Source organism: Cydia strobilella, chromosome 22 (assembly GCF_947568885.1).
Source record: "Cydia strobilella chromosome 22, ilCydStro3.1, whole genome shotgun sequence".
In the NCBI taxonomy this organism is placed as follows: Eukaryota; Metazoa; Arthropoda; class Insecta; order Lepidoptera; family Tortricidae; genus Cydia; species Cydia strobilella.
The window spans coordinates 8,057,587-8,075,922 of NC_086062.1; the positions used below are offsets into that span (position 1 = coordinate 8,057,587).

General features: G+C 41.1%; 2 protein-coding genes across 9 annotated transcripts in view; both read right to left on the reverse strand.

The window, feature by feature from the left end:
• Positions 1-3,821: 3,821 nt before the first annotated feature.
• On the reverse strand, positions 3,822-6,038 carry LOC134751473 (heat shock protein 68-like). The gene has a single exon (XM_063686876.1). It carries the CDS (start codon positions 5,904-5,906, stop codon positions 3,837-3,839), a length of 2,070 nt encoding a protein of 689 aa, XP_063542946.1. The 5' UTR covers positions 5,907-6,038; the 3' UTR covers positions 3,822-3,836.
• A 4,918-nt stretch (positions 6,039-10,956) lies between these two features.
• The window catches only part of LOC134751389 (plasma membrane calcium-transporting ATPase 2), a 194,388-nt gene continuing 187,008 nt past the window's right edge, over positions 10,957-18,336 (reverse strand). For 6 of the 8 annotated variants that reach the window (XM_063686759.1, XM_063686758.1, XM_063686757.1 and 3 more), the window contains 2 exons: positions 15,388-15,456; positions 10,957-13,009 (listed from right to left, as the gene is read on the reverse strand). In XM_063686759.1, coding sequence (XP_063542829.1) covers positions 12,797-13,009; positions 15,388-15,456 — 282 coding nt within the window. In that variant the 3' untranslated portion in view covers positions 10,957-12,796. Of the gene's footprint in view, positions 13,010-15,387; positions 15,457-15,982; positions 18,207-18,336 lie in introns of those variants that run through there. The other 2 variants (XR_010128651.1, XM_063686764.1) reach the window with 2 other exon arrangements.

An 18,336-nucleotide genomic window follows, 5' to 3' on the forward strand; every position in this document is an offset into this window, starting at 1 on the left:
TTGGGTTATAAACGCCGCGCTTTGATGATATATTTGTTATGTAACAATATAATGTGTTACAACAAGAACTTTAGCAAAATAGAGTTTGCAAAGTAGATGAATATTATTGAATATATAATATATATGTCATTAAAGTTCTTAACTTCAGACACGTTGGTTAACACGTTGGTTAACAGTAATGGATTACAATGATATAGTTTGCCTTTATGTGTAGAGAACGATAATATATTCAGTAAACAAATTAAGAGAATTTGTGCAGACATTATATGACGTAATTGAAATTGAGTATGAAATTTGCATACAACTTCGGGAGTAACGATTATAAAAATGAATTAATATTGGAGATCGTTACAAGTAAATTAAAGTTTGATGTACCTATCAAGGAAACTCTCGTAACCAAATTAGATTTTGAAATAGTAATTTAATTGAATTATTATATATATGCTTACAGGCAAATGATGTTGCCACAGAATAACATAACGGGTTTTTTAGTCTCGTGGGTAAGAGTAAGCGATGTTTATACTATGTGAAACAGTTATTTTAGACTACATGTTAAAACTACATTGGAATCGCTATATTAAGCACTGAATTAATGGCACATTTAAGAACAACAGTAATTACGTAGGTAATCGACAATTAAGATGTATGGTTCTGAGCCATTTTAAGTTTCGCTTTGGCTATTAATCTAACTTATTTGTGCTTTTACTTGAGTGTGAGGACCCACGCCCTTCTCGCGCTGGAGAGGAGGCCTGTGCCCAGCAGTGGGACATTGTGTGGGCTAAATATTTTAGTAATACGTAGTTGTTATTATACAAGTAATTAAAACGAAGTCTTGAGTTACTTTCGATCAAAAGCGATCTGTGCCAGAATTTAAATGAGTTTGTCATGTACATGTGTATGTACTTATATGAAGTGCCTAAGGGCAGTATTTACGTCTAATATAAAATATACTCTTGGAGATAAAACTCATAAATATGATACTTACATCTAGGTGTTCAAATAACACTTTATGAGTAGTCTTGTTAGTATACAGACTGTCAGATATTTTCGTTATTAATGTTAAACGATTACGACTTGAAAGTGCACTTACTTGCTTTTCTTCCTTTTATTGGGGAGGGCTGCCAAGCAGGATAAGTCCATATAGTAACGAATGAGGTTGACAGACCAAGACAGACAGCAGGAAAGACAGAAGACAGATTCCTGCAGCTACTGCTAGATTTAGCAGCAGCTACTTTGTTGTGACATCGTGTAAGGCCCGCGGTGGCATCGATGTTTTTATTCACGCATGAGGCGGTGAATGTAAAATCTGTACCTATCGTGTAAGGCCCGCTGTGGCATCGATGGTTTTATTCACGCATGAGGCGGTTAATGCAATTTCTGTATCGTGTAAGGCCCGCTGTGGCATCGATGTTTGTATTAATGGGTGTAAGACCCGTAAGATATCCGAGTACGATTGTAATCAAGTAAGACCCACAGTGACAGTGTGGGTTCGTATCAGAGTATAAAGCCAAGGGTGGATTTAGAATATAGTCTAGATTCATAATATTAACAAGTGAGATAATAGTGACGTTCTAACAGGGTTAGAAGTACAATACAGAGTTATTATTTGGATAAATAGAGATGAATACGACTTTATGTGCATAATAAATTAATAACATATAATTATTCAATTTCAAGACTAAGAAAAAGAAACTGAGTTTGCTTAAGTTGTTAGCAACATTAAACTTAGAGGATGATATGGTGGTTATCCTGGTAATGATGAGTGTTTATAAAAATCATACATATTAGAAGAGGTCGCGATTTAATTCCTTGAGCGAATATCTGAGAGATTTAAATTGACACACGAAACGACTATTAGTTAGTTAATGAAGGACTGACTTTAAACAGAGTTGTTCGTAGTACAATGTCAGATAGTTCAGATACCAAAGTTGGGTATTTGTTCTAGGAAAGTATTAATTGAATTAGAGTACCCACATTTTTAAGTATTTTTACGGAATATGTAAGTAAGTAAATAAGCATACTTAATAAAGTTGACTGAGACTTTTTATCCCAACTTTACTACACTTAAAGGAAGCTACAAATAAATGGAAACTTGATGACGATAAAGTTAAGGTCAGTTAAAGAGGAAAGATCCTAGACCTTAAGACAATAGATAGAGAGAAAGAACGTAATCAAACTTGAATATCTATCTATAAATCGTCATTTTTCCTGTCTAGTCGGCAGTGTCGCGACAGTCGATCCGATCGAGTCAAGTCGGATCGGTTCGACAGTGTCGCGAAGATTTAAATAAGATATTGTCTATGGTTTAACATTTCGATGAGACAAAAGTTTTCATATTTGGGGAATAACAGCCATTCTCTCATTAGAAGAAGTAGAAGATAGATCTAATAATGTGATCTGATATAATGTGTGCTATCAAGTGTTATTATCAAGAAGCCAAGAAAGGCGACGCGCAGAGTCGGTGACCACATGGGCTGGTTTACCTGAAAGCTAAGTGTTTACTGCTTTGTATCTATTGTCTTATACTATTGTACAATTATCTTGATTTATAATTTAAAGGCCATCTTACTGGTTGCCACGCGGCAATCCGTGGATCCAGTAAGTTTGTACCTATGAGTTCACGATGAAGGTCGTGGAAGTTCTTTGGAGCCCATCTTAGGTAAGGCGGACTAGGTAATTTATAGATTATGTAGGAGAGAGGTGGCTTTGGCTGCTAGGTTCTCCTTTATCCTGTGCAGGAGTGCAGAGATGACTACGGTCGCTTGGTATTCCTTTATCAGCACGTATTATGCATGTACTGAGTACACCCTTTGCGAAGGGCGGGTACATTGGTAGCCGATATAACCTACATCCGGTCGGGTAAGATGGTTCTCATATATGTTATAGTAACGAATAGATATTATGTAACTCTTATTTATGATTGATGGAAGATGCCATCATCCTTAGAAACATATAGACATAAAAGATAGAGGTTTAAACTCTCATACTTAGTGGTAGACACTTAGTGATGAGTCATTTCATAAACCCTTTTAACCACAGATGGTGCATAAGGCAGATGAGCGAAGCAGATTATCAAGACTACAACTGGACTGTGAGGTAGGACTAACCACTCCTCAACCCTCTCATACAATACCATTTATTCCTATTGTCGCGGCGTTCTGGACTGTTATGGTAGTCTAGTATATTTGCTTGTCTATAGTGTTCATTATGAGAGCGTCGCGACAGAACCGATGTATAGAGATAGTTTGAATCAAAGAATATAATTAATACTCATTAGGAGGTTTGAATCCCCGGGGAAGGACATAGGATAATTTTTATTATCCCAGAAGTCATCCTTTCAGGGGATGAAGGGGGGGGGGGGGGGAGTTTGTATGGGGAATCGATAAAAAGCAGATTGGATAATAAAAATAAGCCACCCAAATTACTAACTCCACGCAGACGGAGTCACGAGCAAAAGCTAGTTAAAAATAACTTGCTGATGTTTCTGCTTGGCTAGGTTCAGTGTTCACACGGCGTTGAGTGGCAACGTTCAAAATCGTTGACACTGCTAAACGGCTTGCCAGCATAGACGCCGTGTGAACGATTTTGAACGTTGCCATTTGGTTGCCATACAAATTTTGCTGTCACTAACGGTATTCAATAAAATCCCGTATACAGGATAAATTAACAATTAACGCCGTGTGAACCTAGCCTTTTAGTTCATTTCAAACTATTCAGTAATAAAAATAAAACAAAATATGAGTTCCTCATATTTATTAAACTTATAAATAATAAATCAGTCTTTGTACATTTCTTACTATTAATTTGAAAATCCTATTACATCTAGTTGAAACTACTTAATCCACTTCTTCAATGGTGGGGCCGTCATTTCTGCCTTGGTATCCAGGCATGCCTCTGGGCATTCCTCCCATGCCGCCGGGCATTCCTCCCATGCCGCCGGGCATGCCTCCCATGCCGCCGGGCATGCCTCCCATGCCGCCGGGCATGCCTCCCATGCCGCCGGGCATACCTCCCATGCCGCCGGGCATGCCTCCCATGCCCCCCATTCCTCCCATGCCTCCTTGGTTGCCGCCGGCGCCGCCGCCGTGCATCTTGGTCATCACCGGCGAGCACACTCTCTGCACCTCCTTCAGCTTATGCTCGTACTCTTCCACCTCGGCCAGAGAGTTGTTGTCTAGCCATCTCAGCGTCTCCTCGCACTCGCTGCGAGCCGTGTTCTTGTCCTGCTCGCTCAGCTTGTCTCCCGCGTCGTCCAAGGCTTGCTTCACGCTGAATACATAGGCCTCAAGTTGGTTTCTCGCTGATACCCTCTTCCTCTGCTTCTCGTCTTCATCCTTGTAGCGCTCGGCCTCTGCGAGCATTCTGTCGATGTCCGCCTGCGACAGTCTGCCTCTGTCGTTCTTGATGACGATGTTCTTGCTCCGTCCGGTGCTGTTCTCCTTGGCCGACACGTTCAAGATGCCGTTAGCGTCGATGTCGAAGGTGACGTCGATCTTGGGCACACCTCTGGGCGCGGGCGGGATGCCGGTCAGGTCGAACGTGCCCAGCAAGTTGTTGTCCTTCGTCATGGCGCGCTCGCCCTCGTACACCTGGATGGTGACCGCCGGCTGGTTGTCCGAGTACGTCGTAAACGTCTGAGACTGCTTGGTCGGGATCTTAGAGTTGCGTTCGATGATTTTGGTCATGACGCCGCCGGCCGTCTCGATGCCCAGAGACAACGGCGACACGTCGACCAGCAACACGTCCTGGATCCTGGAGTCGTTGGATCCGCTGAGGATGGCCGCCTGCACCGCCGCTCCGTACGCCACCGCCTCGTCGGGGTTGATCGAGAGATTCAGCTGCTTGCCGCCGAAGAAGTTCTGCAGAAGGCTCTGGATCTTCGGTATGCGAGTGGAGCCCCCGACGAGCACGACGTCATGGATCTGGCTCTTGTCCAGTTTAGCATCGCGCAGCGCCTTCTCGACCGGCTCCAGCGTGCCGCGGAACAGATCCGAGTTGAGCTCTTCGAAGCGCGCGCGGGAGACGCGCGTGTAGTAGTCGATGCCCTCGTACAGCGCGTCGATCTCTATCGACGCCTCGGTGCTGGACGAGAGGGTGCGCTTGGCGCGCTCGGCGGCCGTCCGCAGGCGGCGCAGCGCGCGGGTGTTACCGCACAGATCCTTCTTGTACTTGCGCTTGAACTCGTCCGCGAGATGGTTCACTAGCCTATTGTCGAAGTCCTCGCCTCCGAGATGCGTGTCGCCGGCCGTCGCCTTCACCTCGAACAGCGAGCCCTCGTCGATGGTGAGGATGGACACGTCGAAAGTGCCGCCGCCGAGATCGAAGATCAACACGTTGCGCTCGCCCTTCAAGTTCTTGTCCAAGCCGTACGCGAGCGCGGCGGCGGTGGGCTCGTTGATGATCCGCAGCACGTTGAGGCCGGCGATGGCGCCCGCGTCCTTGGTGGCTTGGCGCTGCGAGTCGTTGAAGTAAGCCGGGACCGTGATGACGGCGTCCCGCACTGTCGTGCCCAAGTACGCCTCGGCCGTCTCCTTCATCTTCGTCAACACCATGCTGCTGATCTCCTCCGGCGCGAACCTCTTCGTCTCGCCTTTGAACTCGACCTGGATCTTTGGCTTGCCACAGTCGCTGATGACTTTAAACGGCCAGTGCTTCATGTCCGCCTGTATCTTCGGGTCGTCGAACTTGCGTCCGATGAGTCGCTTGGCGTCGAACACCGTGTTGTTGGGATTGAGCGCGACTTGGTTCTTCGCGGCGTCGCCGATGAGTCGCTCGGTGTCCGTGAACGCGACGTAGGATGGTGTGGTCCGGTTGCCCTGGTCGTTCGCGATGATCTCCACATTCCCGTGCTGGTAAACTCCCACACAGGAGTAAGTCGTTCCAAGATCAATTCCTACAGCTGGCATTTTTCGTTGATTAACTTTAATAACTTCCTTGCACAATATAATAATATATCACGTAATAACTCGAGAGGTATTCACCACTCAACTTCTCCGTACTTTCGCTTTTGTGTTCAGATATAAACTGAGTTCCCGCCAGAGCGCGGCTGCTTATATACCCCTCGGAAAGCGACCAATCAGAGCGCAGTATTTTCTAGATTATTCTCGACAACTGTTCGGCGGCCAATGGGGACGATGTCGGGTCTCGGGTGTTCTCGACTGTTCGGTGTTGAAGAACAAGCTAGAACATACATCTCGTACGAATTAGAAAGAGAAGGACGACAAATTAGTAATACCAGACGTAAAAAAAATACTTGACATACGATTTATTTTACTTTTTTCTATGCATCAACGTTTATCAAAAATATTTAAATGACAAAACCATATTTGTACTTTCTGTGAAGCTGAAGAAGAAACCATTAACCACCTCTTATTTAAATATGAGAAGTTCCTAATTGACAGATTAGTGCTTGCCAGTGAACTGAGTGAAGTGTATAAAAATAATAATATTTATTTTTCCTCCCGCCCGCCGCCGCTTTATAATCTACTAAAAGACATTCAAACATATCAACAAATTTACAAGTAGGTATATATATTAAAAATACAGTGATAAAACTTAAATAGTAGTGCAGTGTTAAAAAATAAAGACTTGGCTTAAAGGTCTCGTATCCAGGTGTATCCAGGCCATTAAAAATCGAATACATAAATATGATTTTTACTGTATATTTGAAGTTGAAGAGATTACTTTTCCATTTTGACATTGTGTACGTTAAATAAAGTGGTTAGTTAATCTAATTCAGAATGTCTGCCAAGTTAAACCAGTTTGACAGCACTGGCTTCCCTCGAATGCGGCTGACCTGTTTACAATGCTTAACCTTTTGGACGCCAATGACCGATATATCGGCACCGCAGGTTTAACGCAAAGACGGATTAATCCGTCACAGACCACAGAGCAACATAGACCTACGTGCATGTGCATAAAGTTAAATTTCAGTTTTGAAACTTTGGTGACGTGGCGTCCGAGTGACAGCTTTTGTGTGACATGTCGTCGAAAAGGTTACCCACATACCAATTTAATTGTTATAATTAGACCTTGAAAGGGAATTCAGATTCAGATTATTTATTGGTAAAAATAATACAATTTTTTTACACGTCATATTTCCAGGTGCTTTAAGATTAGACTTAAATGTACGATAGATATAATTAAATACAATTTCAATATGTCAGTTATTGGTTCAAGTTAATAATCATAGAATAATGTTATAAATTAATAATTAAATTACAAAATGTCAGTGTCATCGATTCGATTAAATTATAAACAAAAGATGCATGCAGCAAATATCCACTACTTAATACTGCAAATTGTCACTTAGGTTTTCAAATTAATTTATATCGTAACAAGCACATTTAATTAGTAACGCCTTTAATTTATTTTTGAAAATTGTGTCACTGCCTGCATTTCTTATGTCAATTGGAATTTTATTGTATATTTTGGGCCCAAAGACGCTGAGAGATGCTCGGGCCTTGGCCAACCGTCGCCGCGGGGGCGCGAGTAGATTTAGCGCGCGACGCCTATCGCTTCTAACACCGTAAGCTGAGTAGTTGTGCGTATTTGCTCTAACGTATAGGCAAGCGGTCAGTATGTATACACTGGGCAGCGTCAAGATTGTCTACTTACTTTGCCTACTGTGTTACGGCAGTATATCTACCGTAAGGCAGTAGGCAAAACAATCAGTGGAAAAAGGCGGCAAATTTGTAAAATGTGTAGGCACGTGAAGGATCTAACTACCATAAAACTGCTTTTTTTCTTCTCACAGACATGTTTGCCAGACTATATTTGTGTTTATGCCTTGAGCGCGGTGCCAAGAAATTATAAATTCTTGGCAGGACTCAAAATTCCGCTACATGACGCTAGATGTCGACTACGAAAATAAAAGTATTTTTGGTAACAAAACTAATGTATGGAGTGAGCACTATGTCTACTTAATTCTCTTTGATCATATATCTGGAACCTTAAAATTATTTTATCTTATAATTATTAGCGAAAACATTATCTTTTACTGTGGTATCACCGACCTGTACAATGTTTTATACGTACTTAGGTACTTACCATTGACGTGCCATTGACCTACGACGTAAGAAAAGAATAGCGCTATGCTTCGAATCACATATCTGAACGGGACAGTGAATACTGAACAATACAATTTCTAGAAATTTCGCGAAAGTAGTATGATGCTCAATTAAATTAAAAGGTTTAGGGTACTTGTGAGGTATAATTCAAAGCATTGCGATAACTATAATCTATTAAAAACCGCGACATTCAGAAGCAATTTTTTGTGTTTAAATATAAATTATACATTATACGTTTACATCGCCATCTCGTGGCGAGTAGCGAAACTTGTTGTGGAATGGCTGTAATAAGCAAAGGATAGCGCTAAATGATTGCCCACAAATCTGAAAGAGACAAGGAATAATATCTACATTATGCACACATTATGGATGGTATAGTCTCCATGATCTACATATTTGATGCTGGGGCGGGAAAAAGCTGGAAATTTTTGGAACTCGAAGCTGCTCGAAGCTTTTCACAAAATAATTGACCGAGGCCGAGCGAACGCGATGCGCGATAGATGCGCGATTAAAGCGTTCCGTTTCATCTTGAACAAAAAATGATTTCGTAAGTACGTGGGTCCGGCTAATGTATTCTCTAAATCTCTACTAGTCGCATTTTTAAAACGAATTTTGTGAACTTTTGTGACCACTTTCGATTACCTATTATAGGGAGTCGATTCAGTTTCACGATTTTTATATATTACTAGCGACCCGCCCCGGCTTCGCACGGGTAGTTCAACTAATTTACACAAAACCTTTACAAATTAAACATATAAACCTTCCTCTTGAATCACTTTATCTATTAAAAAAACCGCATCAATCCGTTGCGTAGTTTTAAAGATCTAAGTATACATAGGGACAGACAGCGGAAAGCAACTTTGTTTTATACTATGTATGTAGATATTTTGGGTTTCATGATTGATGCTGTTACCATAGAGGGATTTTTTCCTTTCTTTTTCCTGGTGACCTAGCGGTAAAAGCGTACGACTTTCAATCCGGAAGTCGCGGGTTCAAACCCCGTACCAATGAGTTTTTCGGAACTTATTTACGAAATATCATTTGATATTTACCAGTTGGTTTTCGGTGAAGGAAAACATCGTGAGGAACCCGGACTAATCCCAATAAGGCCTGGTTTCCCATTGTACTTGGCTCCATTTTCACGGTTTTAGTGGTTTATGTTACACCGCTATCTCGTGTCAAGTAGCGTAATCTGCATTACCTACTCACCTTCCATGCTGTTTGCTTTCTTACCTCTCAAAGATATCACTAGATGGCGTTGTATTTAACACAGCATGAAACCTGGAACAGCCTAAAATAAAACCAGACTATCCCCTTATTCATAAACGTCTACCAAAGATAGATATAACTCCGTAATAGATGTTTACAGTCTAAGGAAAAAACGTGCCTCGAAAATCAAGAAAATTTGATTCTCGTTCAGAGGGCGCTACTAGCTTTGGCTTACTGTCGTATAGATGGCGTTGACGATTTCGTTTGTTATTTAACAATTTTAACGCATATCAGTAAAAGAACATGGGTCAAAATCATAAAAATAATTAATGCAAATAAAAAAAATCATTTATCCATATTTAAATACATTTTATCGTATTTTTATAAATATTTATTTTTAGTTTTAAAGTGTGTCGACAGATGGCAGTGAATTTACTGGGGTTACAAAATTTACTATGACAGTACCGCTCTAGTATAAGTTACTCTATGCGTCTACTAAAGTTGAGACGCCGGTAATTATCGTTTGTCCCTTTCCATCATACCAATACGTCGGAAAGGGACAAACGATTATTAGCGGCTTGTCAACTTTAGTAGACGTTTATGAATAAGGGGGCTATAATATGGCTATAATATATCTCTAAGGAAAAAACATGCCTCGGAAATCAAGAAAATTTGATTTGATTCTCGCACAGATGGCGCCACTACGTTTTATCACCTTTGGCCTATTCTCGAATAGATGGCGTTGACGGTTTCGTTTGTTATTTATCAATTTTAACGCATATCAGAGAAAGAACATGGGTCAAAATCATATAAAAATAATTAATGCAAATAAAAATACCATTTATCCATATATAAGGTACGTGGTACGTACATTTTTTTATATTTTTATTTTTAGTTTTAAACGTGTCGATAGATGGCAGTGAATTTACTGTGGCTACAAAAACTATGACAGTACTTTATCCTATTATATCCTCTTTGGCGCAAGTCTATCACGGAATTCATGGGCATCACGGCAAAGGTACATGATCGGTGGTGGCGGTAGCTATATATTGAATAGTATTCAATGTCTTACCAATGTATTGGCTGCATTTTACGAGACCAGCCGATATCACACAAAATAGAGGGTTCCGTTCCGTATTTTACGTTCGTTCGTTGCAGTACGAGAAAACTGCGCAAAATTCCCGTATTGTGTTGTTTGGAAAGGTACCTTTACTTTTACCAGTCACTTTTCGACAAGGTCTTTTCGAACACAATATTTTAGTTATTTTTTTACTAGGTATCCAAAAAACTGTTCCATGTAGATAGCCTCTTGGAAAGCCCTCTTAAACAGTTAATTGTATATTTTTTGCGAGGTAAGCAGAAACATTAACTTTAAAGAGGTCGCTCGTATCCGTCCGCAGTGGAAACCCGCGAAAATCGAAGTTGCCAGGTTTTATTTTTAGGCTTTCGGGTGGGTCTTCTTCTTTATCTTCTCCTTATCCCATTATTTGGGGTCGGGTCTCCTAACTTTTCTGCGTCAAGTCATACGATCTTGGGTTGTCTGAATGTCTGCTCAGGCAATTGGGCTTTTTTGAGGTCTCTTTCTATGTTTTTCCACTATGTGGAAGGGGGGCGACCTATGCCTCTCCTAGTCTGCTTTCGGGTGGGTACACGACACGACACAAATAAAACTACACAGTTAAAAACAATAAAATAGATTTTCATTTATTGTGAGACGAAAAATACAACAATGGGACTTATCACCTAAAATGGTTAGTGGCAGACTGTTGTGTCGAAACAATTGATTGTCGGGTCGGGCGGCGCCGCGTCGCGAGTGTCGCGACGCGCGCCTCTAACACTACAGTACACTCCTATAATTTATGTCTTTCATTGGGTAACTCGTGGCTCATAACGAATATCAACGAAAATATATATAAATACACAAACCATGATCTCTATTCACTGAAATCATAGCTATACTTTTAAACATGTGAAGTTTCAATAGTTCATTTCTTTAACTAAGTTTTTTAAAAAGGCTTTATTGATTTGAAGCTAATACTTAATTACTTACAAGATTGTTTAGTAGTTTTAATAGTAGTCGCGGGACGGGCCCCGTCGTCGTGGATGGGCGTGCGGCCCCGGAACAAAACGTAACAACTCTCAATACCGCTACTATGAAACGTTCTATACAAAATTGAACATTGCCGCTTCGCTAATCGTTTACTAAAACAAGATGGCGGCGAGCGGCGTCTCGGTCGAACTCGTCACTAATCGATTAAGTACATGTCTTACGTTATAAGTTGAAAATGCCACTGCTGCGATCCTACGTCGCCTATGTCTGGAGCGCGCGGGCACTGGCGGAGGCCGGGGGCCGCGAGTCCGTGCGCCGACCGCGAGCTCCCCGCGGGTAGAGTTGTGCCGTTCCCGGGATCGGCAAAACTCTACCCGCGAGGCCGAGGCCCGCGCCCGGCCCCGCGCGAGGCCCCGGTCCTCCACCGGTGTGCGCGCGCCTCGCTATTGCTCATAGAGAAAAAAATCCAAAATCAATTCGTTACACCGTAGACTATATTTTGTTTAATAAACTTGAAGTATTTATCAATAATCAATAAGTACATTATAATAATTGAATAATTAGTATTTTGTTTCATAAGAGATACTAGCATTACAAATAAATACCTTCAGCTATACAATTTAATGTTTATTTCTATTTAAACATTTTGAAGATGTTTAAGTGGACTACGTCGGTTTATACACAAGAGTGGTCGTTTCTTGTATAGAAACTAGTTGATGCGTCTACGCTTCGAGATATGACTTAAATGTATACTTAGATTTAGGGGGAAAATGTCGTAAAAACAAAAAGAAAAGTTATTGAAATTTATAACAAACACCTTAACTAATACTCAATGTAATAATTTAGTCAAAGTATATGTATATATAACTATATATATATATATATACATATATAATATATGATGAATACATAAATGTGTGCGGCGTGGCGGAGGCCGCGGGCGTGGTAACAAATGAAACGGTTTATACAAGATCCGGAGCCCCCCCCACCTCGCGTCCAAGACAAAAGCAATACAAAACATTTCATTCCGTGTAAGAGATGACACGATGGTATGCGAAAAATTTATTTTCAAAAAACACACGCCCATTCGCTCACCCTTGCGCTTAAATCTAAAATTAATAATTAGACAATATTTTTATTTGTTCAACAGACGCGCGCTAACGCACGCGTATTATAATAAAATATTTTCAAAACAATCGAATAATTAAACACACTAGTTAACAATATAACTTATGCTCAAATACACAAGCGGGCTGGCCGCGGCAACCATACTCGAACCAAACGAAACGATCCTCGTTCTGTTTAAAAATATGATTTTATACACAATCGTTTTAGCATATATAATAATCATTACATTAGAGCGATGGCAGCGTAACGGTCGGGAACGTCTCTGGGCACGGTCGGGCGCTATAATACTGTTATCGCTAATTTATTGCATCCGTGAGCGGGGACCGTGGGGGTGGCGGCGTTAGACGGCGGTCTCGGTGTGCGAGTGGGACGACAGGCGCTCCACGTCGATGTCGTGCGGCGCGAGCGCGTCACGCGTCTCGTACTCGACGCTCGACGAGTGCGAGAAGCGCTTGCTCAGCGCCGTCTGCTTGCGCAGCGCCTCGGCCAGCGCGGCGTCCGCCAGCGAGCCGCGCGAGTCCAGGCCCTGCCGGAACGCGTTCACCACGCGGATCTGCGCCCAACCAACAAGTTAGTCAGAGTCCGGAGCGGCGCACGAGCGGTGCTCTCGCCTCGATCCCTGGTTATATGCCGGCCGGTGCCGTGCCGGATCGGAAACACAGAGAAACACCCCATTCGTACTCGTCAGTGAGCACAAACGGCTAGTTTCCAGGTGGAAGCTATTGATATACCGAAGTGTATAATTTTTGTGTAAGACTTTGCCGATTGAAGAGTGAATAGAACTGATAGAAGTTGGTGAAGAATTATAAGGCCAGCATATAACCCGTCCCAGCGACCACCAGCCGTTCACCCAACTCTCGTGTTTGAACAAGGATTGTTATCACAACAAACGAGAGCTGGCACGGGAGGGCGCTTGGGATCGAGGTCCATTCTCACCTCCAGGTGGGAACGCTTGGCTGCTCTGATCCGACTCTAATTTTGTGTCAAAAACTAGTTGCCCTTCTAGGTCTAGGTATTTGTCTATAGTGACGTGCTATGTCCACTAGGCACCATCTAAAGCCAATTCGGATCAGAGAGCCAGTATTATGAGAGCAACACGGGTGCACGCCGGTTCCGTCGCAGTCAGCCGCGACGAGACCGGGAGAAAAATTAGTAAAAACATAAATTGAAGCACACCGAGCCATAAAAAAGGCGGTAAAGCAGGTAATTCAAAATTCCAGTCACAGATACGAAGGTCGAGCCGGCGGGGCCGGTCATGCAGTGATTCGATCGGGCCTGTCCACAACCAAATTGGCAAGAGTTATGGCTACAATCTGTCAAAAGACGCTTTAAAATCCTCGATCCTCGACCAGGGCTCTTTAATACTGGTTTCTGTAATTTGGCCTAAAGTGACAGATTACATCCAAACGTAGCGAATTCAGTTGTATAAGCCTCACAAGGGTAATCTTCCGTCGCTGCACCTCTGAATACAGACATCGTCGTAGGGTGCCAATAGTGCCGAGACGTGAACCTGTCGTGAGCATGCTGGCGGTGCATTAGCAAACAAGTCTTTACACGGCCGAGATCAGCTATGAAATTCGAAAATACCTACTGTTAGATACAGAGATGCATTTTTGAAAATCGGCCAGACGCAGCCCGTGAACCGATAGCTAATGCAAGGCTCAAGTCAGAGCGATCAGTCTGATTCGTAAATGTACCAATCCTCGTGTATTGGATGGTAGGTATTAGGTATATTGCCGGATCAGACCCATCGACCGACGAGCCCGGCGCCTCTGTGACTGTATTTGGAGATTGACCTCTTCTATGCTACTCGCGACCAAGCTATGGAACTGCGATGCCCTATTATACACAGTATGCATTACGAAGCAACATAGAACGCCTGATTCAAGGTCCCATGAACGAAGCATGGTATAAGCATCCTCGAATGACAATGAGCCCTTATTAGAGTCGAAACCTAAAACATCACAATCCAAAGCATTCGGTTATGATGAAAAAAAAAAATACTAGAAGCTATTTAATGGTCTATTCATTGTGATTTTAAAAGCTTTTATGTTATCGTTTTCCAATGAAATTTGTAGAACCCCACGATTTTTAAGTGCATTAATGTGAGGCAAAATAATTAAAAAATACTTTATGAATGATGCAACAAAAATTTAAAGCGATGTGCCATTTGATGAGACACAACAATTGCTAGAAGAGATAAATATATCGCTAACAGCGCTAAATATAAGGAATGCTTGATAAGAATTTATGAAGTGGTGACCAACTAAGGACGTGATAAAGATTCCGCGAAACTTGATTAAGGTAAGTATTCGTCTAAATTACCTACCTAAACATATTTAGAACTATAATTAATTACATACTATGTCTATTGTTCGACCAAAAATATAGAATGGAATGTTAAGATTAAGATTGAAATACTTTTGTGTAGAAGTGTTTTCTTAGTTACTTGGAAATTCTATAATACAAGTTCCTGACTCCAGAATCTAGTGCTCCAAGGATTATTGACACAACATTAAGATTGATAAAAGACTAGAATCTTTCGCGACGAGTTCAAAGGTAAATGGATGTAAAAATGGATTACAAATACATGCATTTGGATACATGCATGAATGCGAGAAGCATGCAACACTGACCTTCTGTTTACGCCGCGGCTGCAATATGTCCTTAAATGGCGCGATCGGTTAACTTGTACTTTAGTAAATAATTCTGGTATTTTATCCGCTTAGGGTGGATGCGTTGTTTTTAACCGATCGCGTCGACTTTGACCGACAAGCAAAACATAAAGGTCAGAGTTAGAGACAGTGGACTGGACAGAAAAGTTTGTAGTATAGACAGAGTATTAGAGAACATATATTATAAGAAACGTAAGTAAAACTGAACAAAAACGAGATGTGAGTGAATTAGCGTCGCCATTATTATATATCTTACAGCCTGGTCGGTCGAAGTCTTGCTGTACGGGACGGGGATCAAGCGTTCCTGTAACTCGCCACCTATGACCTTCGGTGTGCAAGTGGGATCATGGAAAAGAAAATAAAAACGAGAACATGAAGGAAAACGTCACGAAGAAGAAGTCGTAAGTATAAAAAATAATATACAGATCTGGTCTGAACAGGCGCTCTCTTTAAAGCATTTTTTAAGTACCTAGTTTGTATTTTAAGAAAGGGTGCTACAGAGAGCTTATGGTTATAGTGAGCGCCTGCTCCGATCCGTGATTGTCACGAACGGAAAGTGAATATCAGAGAGATCTTCAGGGACTGTACGAAGCTTGTGCCTCGAAGCGATGGTCGGGTTCAAATAAACAGAATGTACAAATAAAATACATAAAACGCAGGGTTCCTCCTATACCTTAAGAAGCACATTTATGGGGTGTGCACTTAAAAACTATTTTATTTTCCATTTATCTGGCTCCTTGGCCATTTTTAAAGTCGACATAATCATAAAAAAAATACAATAAAACATTGATGTACATCGAACATTTATTTCCTAACGTGGTCCTGAAAATTCGTGAAGCAATGGACGTTTCGTTTTTAAAGTTTGTATGTGCGAGTGTGTGTTTGTGTGTCGGACGCGTGCGCCCGCGCCGTGTGGCTGTCTCTGTGTCATGCGACTGTCTCTGAAGCACACAAATCATGTTTCACCGAAGTGGCTCACATACCAGAACTACATTGATGTGTCTATCTATACTAGTTAACTACAGAATAAGCTTTGTGAATTGGCTGCAAAATAATGATTCGAATAAAAGAAAAACATTTAGAAGCGCTCTGTGTACGTGTGAAGCGCTAGTAGAGCGTACGTGCTGGATCGTAATTCAGCATGTATCTAGGTGTGTTTGTGAGGTTGCCGGTGAGGCATGCAGCTATACTACAAGCGCCAAGTTCTACAACTAGCGCACGACACTCAGCGCCGGGCGGCCCCAGCAGTTACCTTAAAACGCAGCTCCGAGGCACAGGGTGAAATGAAAGTTACTTTGGAGTACAGATACTTTAATACTAAAGTTTAAGAGACAAGAAGCTTCAGTAACGAGTTAACAGAGTACCGGACTGCCCGGTTCAAGTGACACTTCACTCTATTGGGCGACGCTCGCCACTATAAGCGTAATTTTTAAATTTTTGAAAAATTCCAAGTTTAAATTTAAAAATCTAAATTTTTTGGTGTACACCAAGACACGAATTTTATTTTTTTATCTTTTGTTTTTGTTTAAATTTAAATATAACTACCATATCTTAACAATTAAGTAGCAGGCAATGATTTGAATCTACACGTGTGCATTATAGATTAGCGCTTCGATACATAATATAGTATATTTAATATAGACGCTATTATACTTAACATGTATACATTTTCAGTTCACTATATCCCTCATAGTACACGGATAGTTAAATTTGCTTGAAATTAGAAACTAAAGTAATTAAAATGAAGGTGAAATCAAAGAGAAGGTGATAATTATATCTATACATAGATAGGAAAGTATGGAAGACCAGAGTGGTGGTGTAGTGTTAAGACTGTGAGGCTCGGTGACAATGACTACGTCTGTTGAGACCGAAGTAAAACCTAAAGAAATACAAATTTTACGAAGATCTCATGACGAGGTGTTGCCATCACCGAGCCATTTAGAAAGGAAAATCTAATAATCTTAACGCATCATCTTATGTGTTCCATCAGCCGTAGTTACTCCATGCAGCGCGCTACTAAACCTCCATCGTCTTGTATTCAAACGCAGCGCTAATATAACTATTAATCAAATAAATTAAAAAGTAAGTCAAGTGACTGTGTATATGCTGTGGGACATATACGGGGTACAGCTAGTTCACACAACATACAGTTAACTATGAAACATTCATTAACTAGACACGTAACATTCGCAATCAACTTCTGGGCTATAACCGCGAAAATCCAAGTTCGTAAATTACGGGCAACTATCTCTGACACTCTAATTACGCCTTAATTGGAGTAAAAGAGAAAGATGCCCGAAATTTGTGAACTTTCGGTGTTCGCGGTAGGCCCTCTGACATGACAATAGAAAAACAATCTATCGCATTCTCTCGGCAAACATACAACACAAACAAATAACAAGCAAATTTAATTATCATACCGTTAAACGTATATAAAAGCACTTGACTAGCACGTATTTGTGAGTTTGTTTTTTATTTTTATAAAAATGGCACATTATTTTTGTCCCGTATCATAAATTATCAATTTAGTACAACACATAACAATATATTATTTTGTATATTTGTTACAAAAAGACAAGTTTTAGGAATATTTACAGAAAGATTTTTTTAGAAAAACAATACAAAATAAATAATTTTATCATGTTAACAAGGGTTCCGTAGCGGATCGTCGGTTAATCTACACAGGTGCACCATATTTATATATAAATCTATAAAATAATTTGCGAATCTCTAATGTCCTTACTCTAATACTTTTAGTAAACAATTAATCACTTCTTAAACTACGCTTTACATTTTTAGAATCTTTAAAACGTTTTTAAGTCAATTTATATATTTTAAGTAACTTGGTTATTTTAGAAAAGGAGTATTTATGTTTGTTTTAAATATTGATGGCAGTTTAAATTTCGAACTCGCCACCGCTGGCCGTTATTGGGGCGTTTTTTAATCATCGCTTTGATGCGATACGGGGCTGAGTGCCGGGAGGGAGCTGCCGCCAGACTGCACGCTGATTCTTCGGTGTTCCGCCAAATAATTATTGACAAATATCCTGCGACCGGCCATAATGTCCGCCTTTTGCTGTGAACAACGACGGCCCGTCAGTGTCGCCGTCACACCGCTCCGTGGCCATTGCGTTCGTTAAAAATAAAATACAAATGGCATTCCAAAACCAAAAAATTAAGCCTATTTTGATTTTTAAAATAAACGG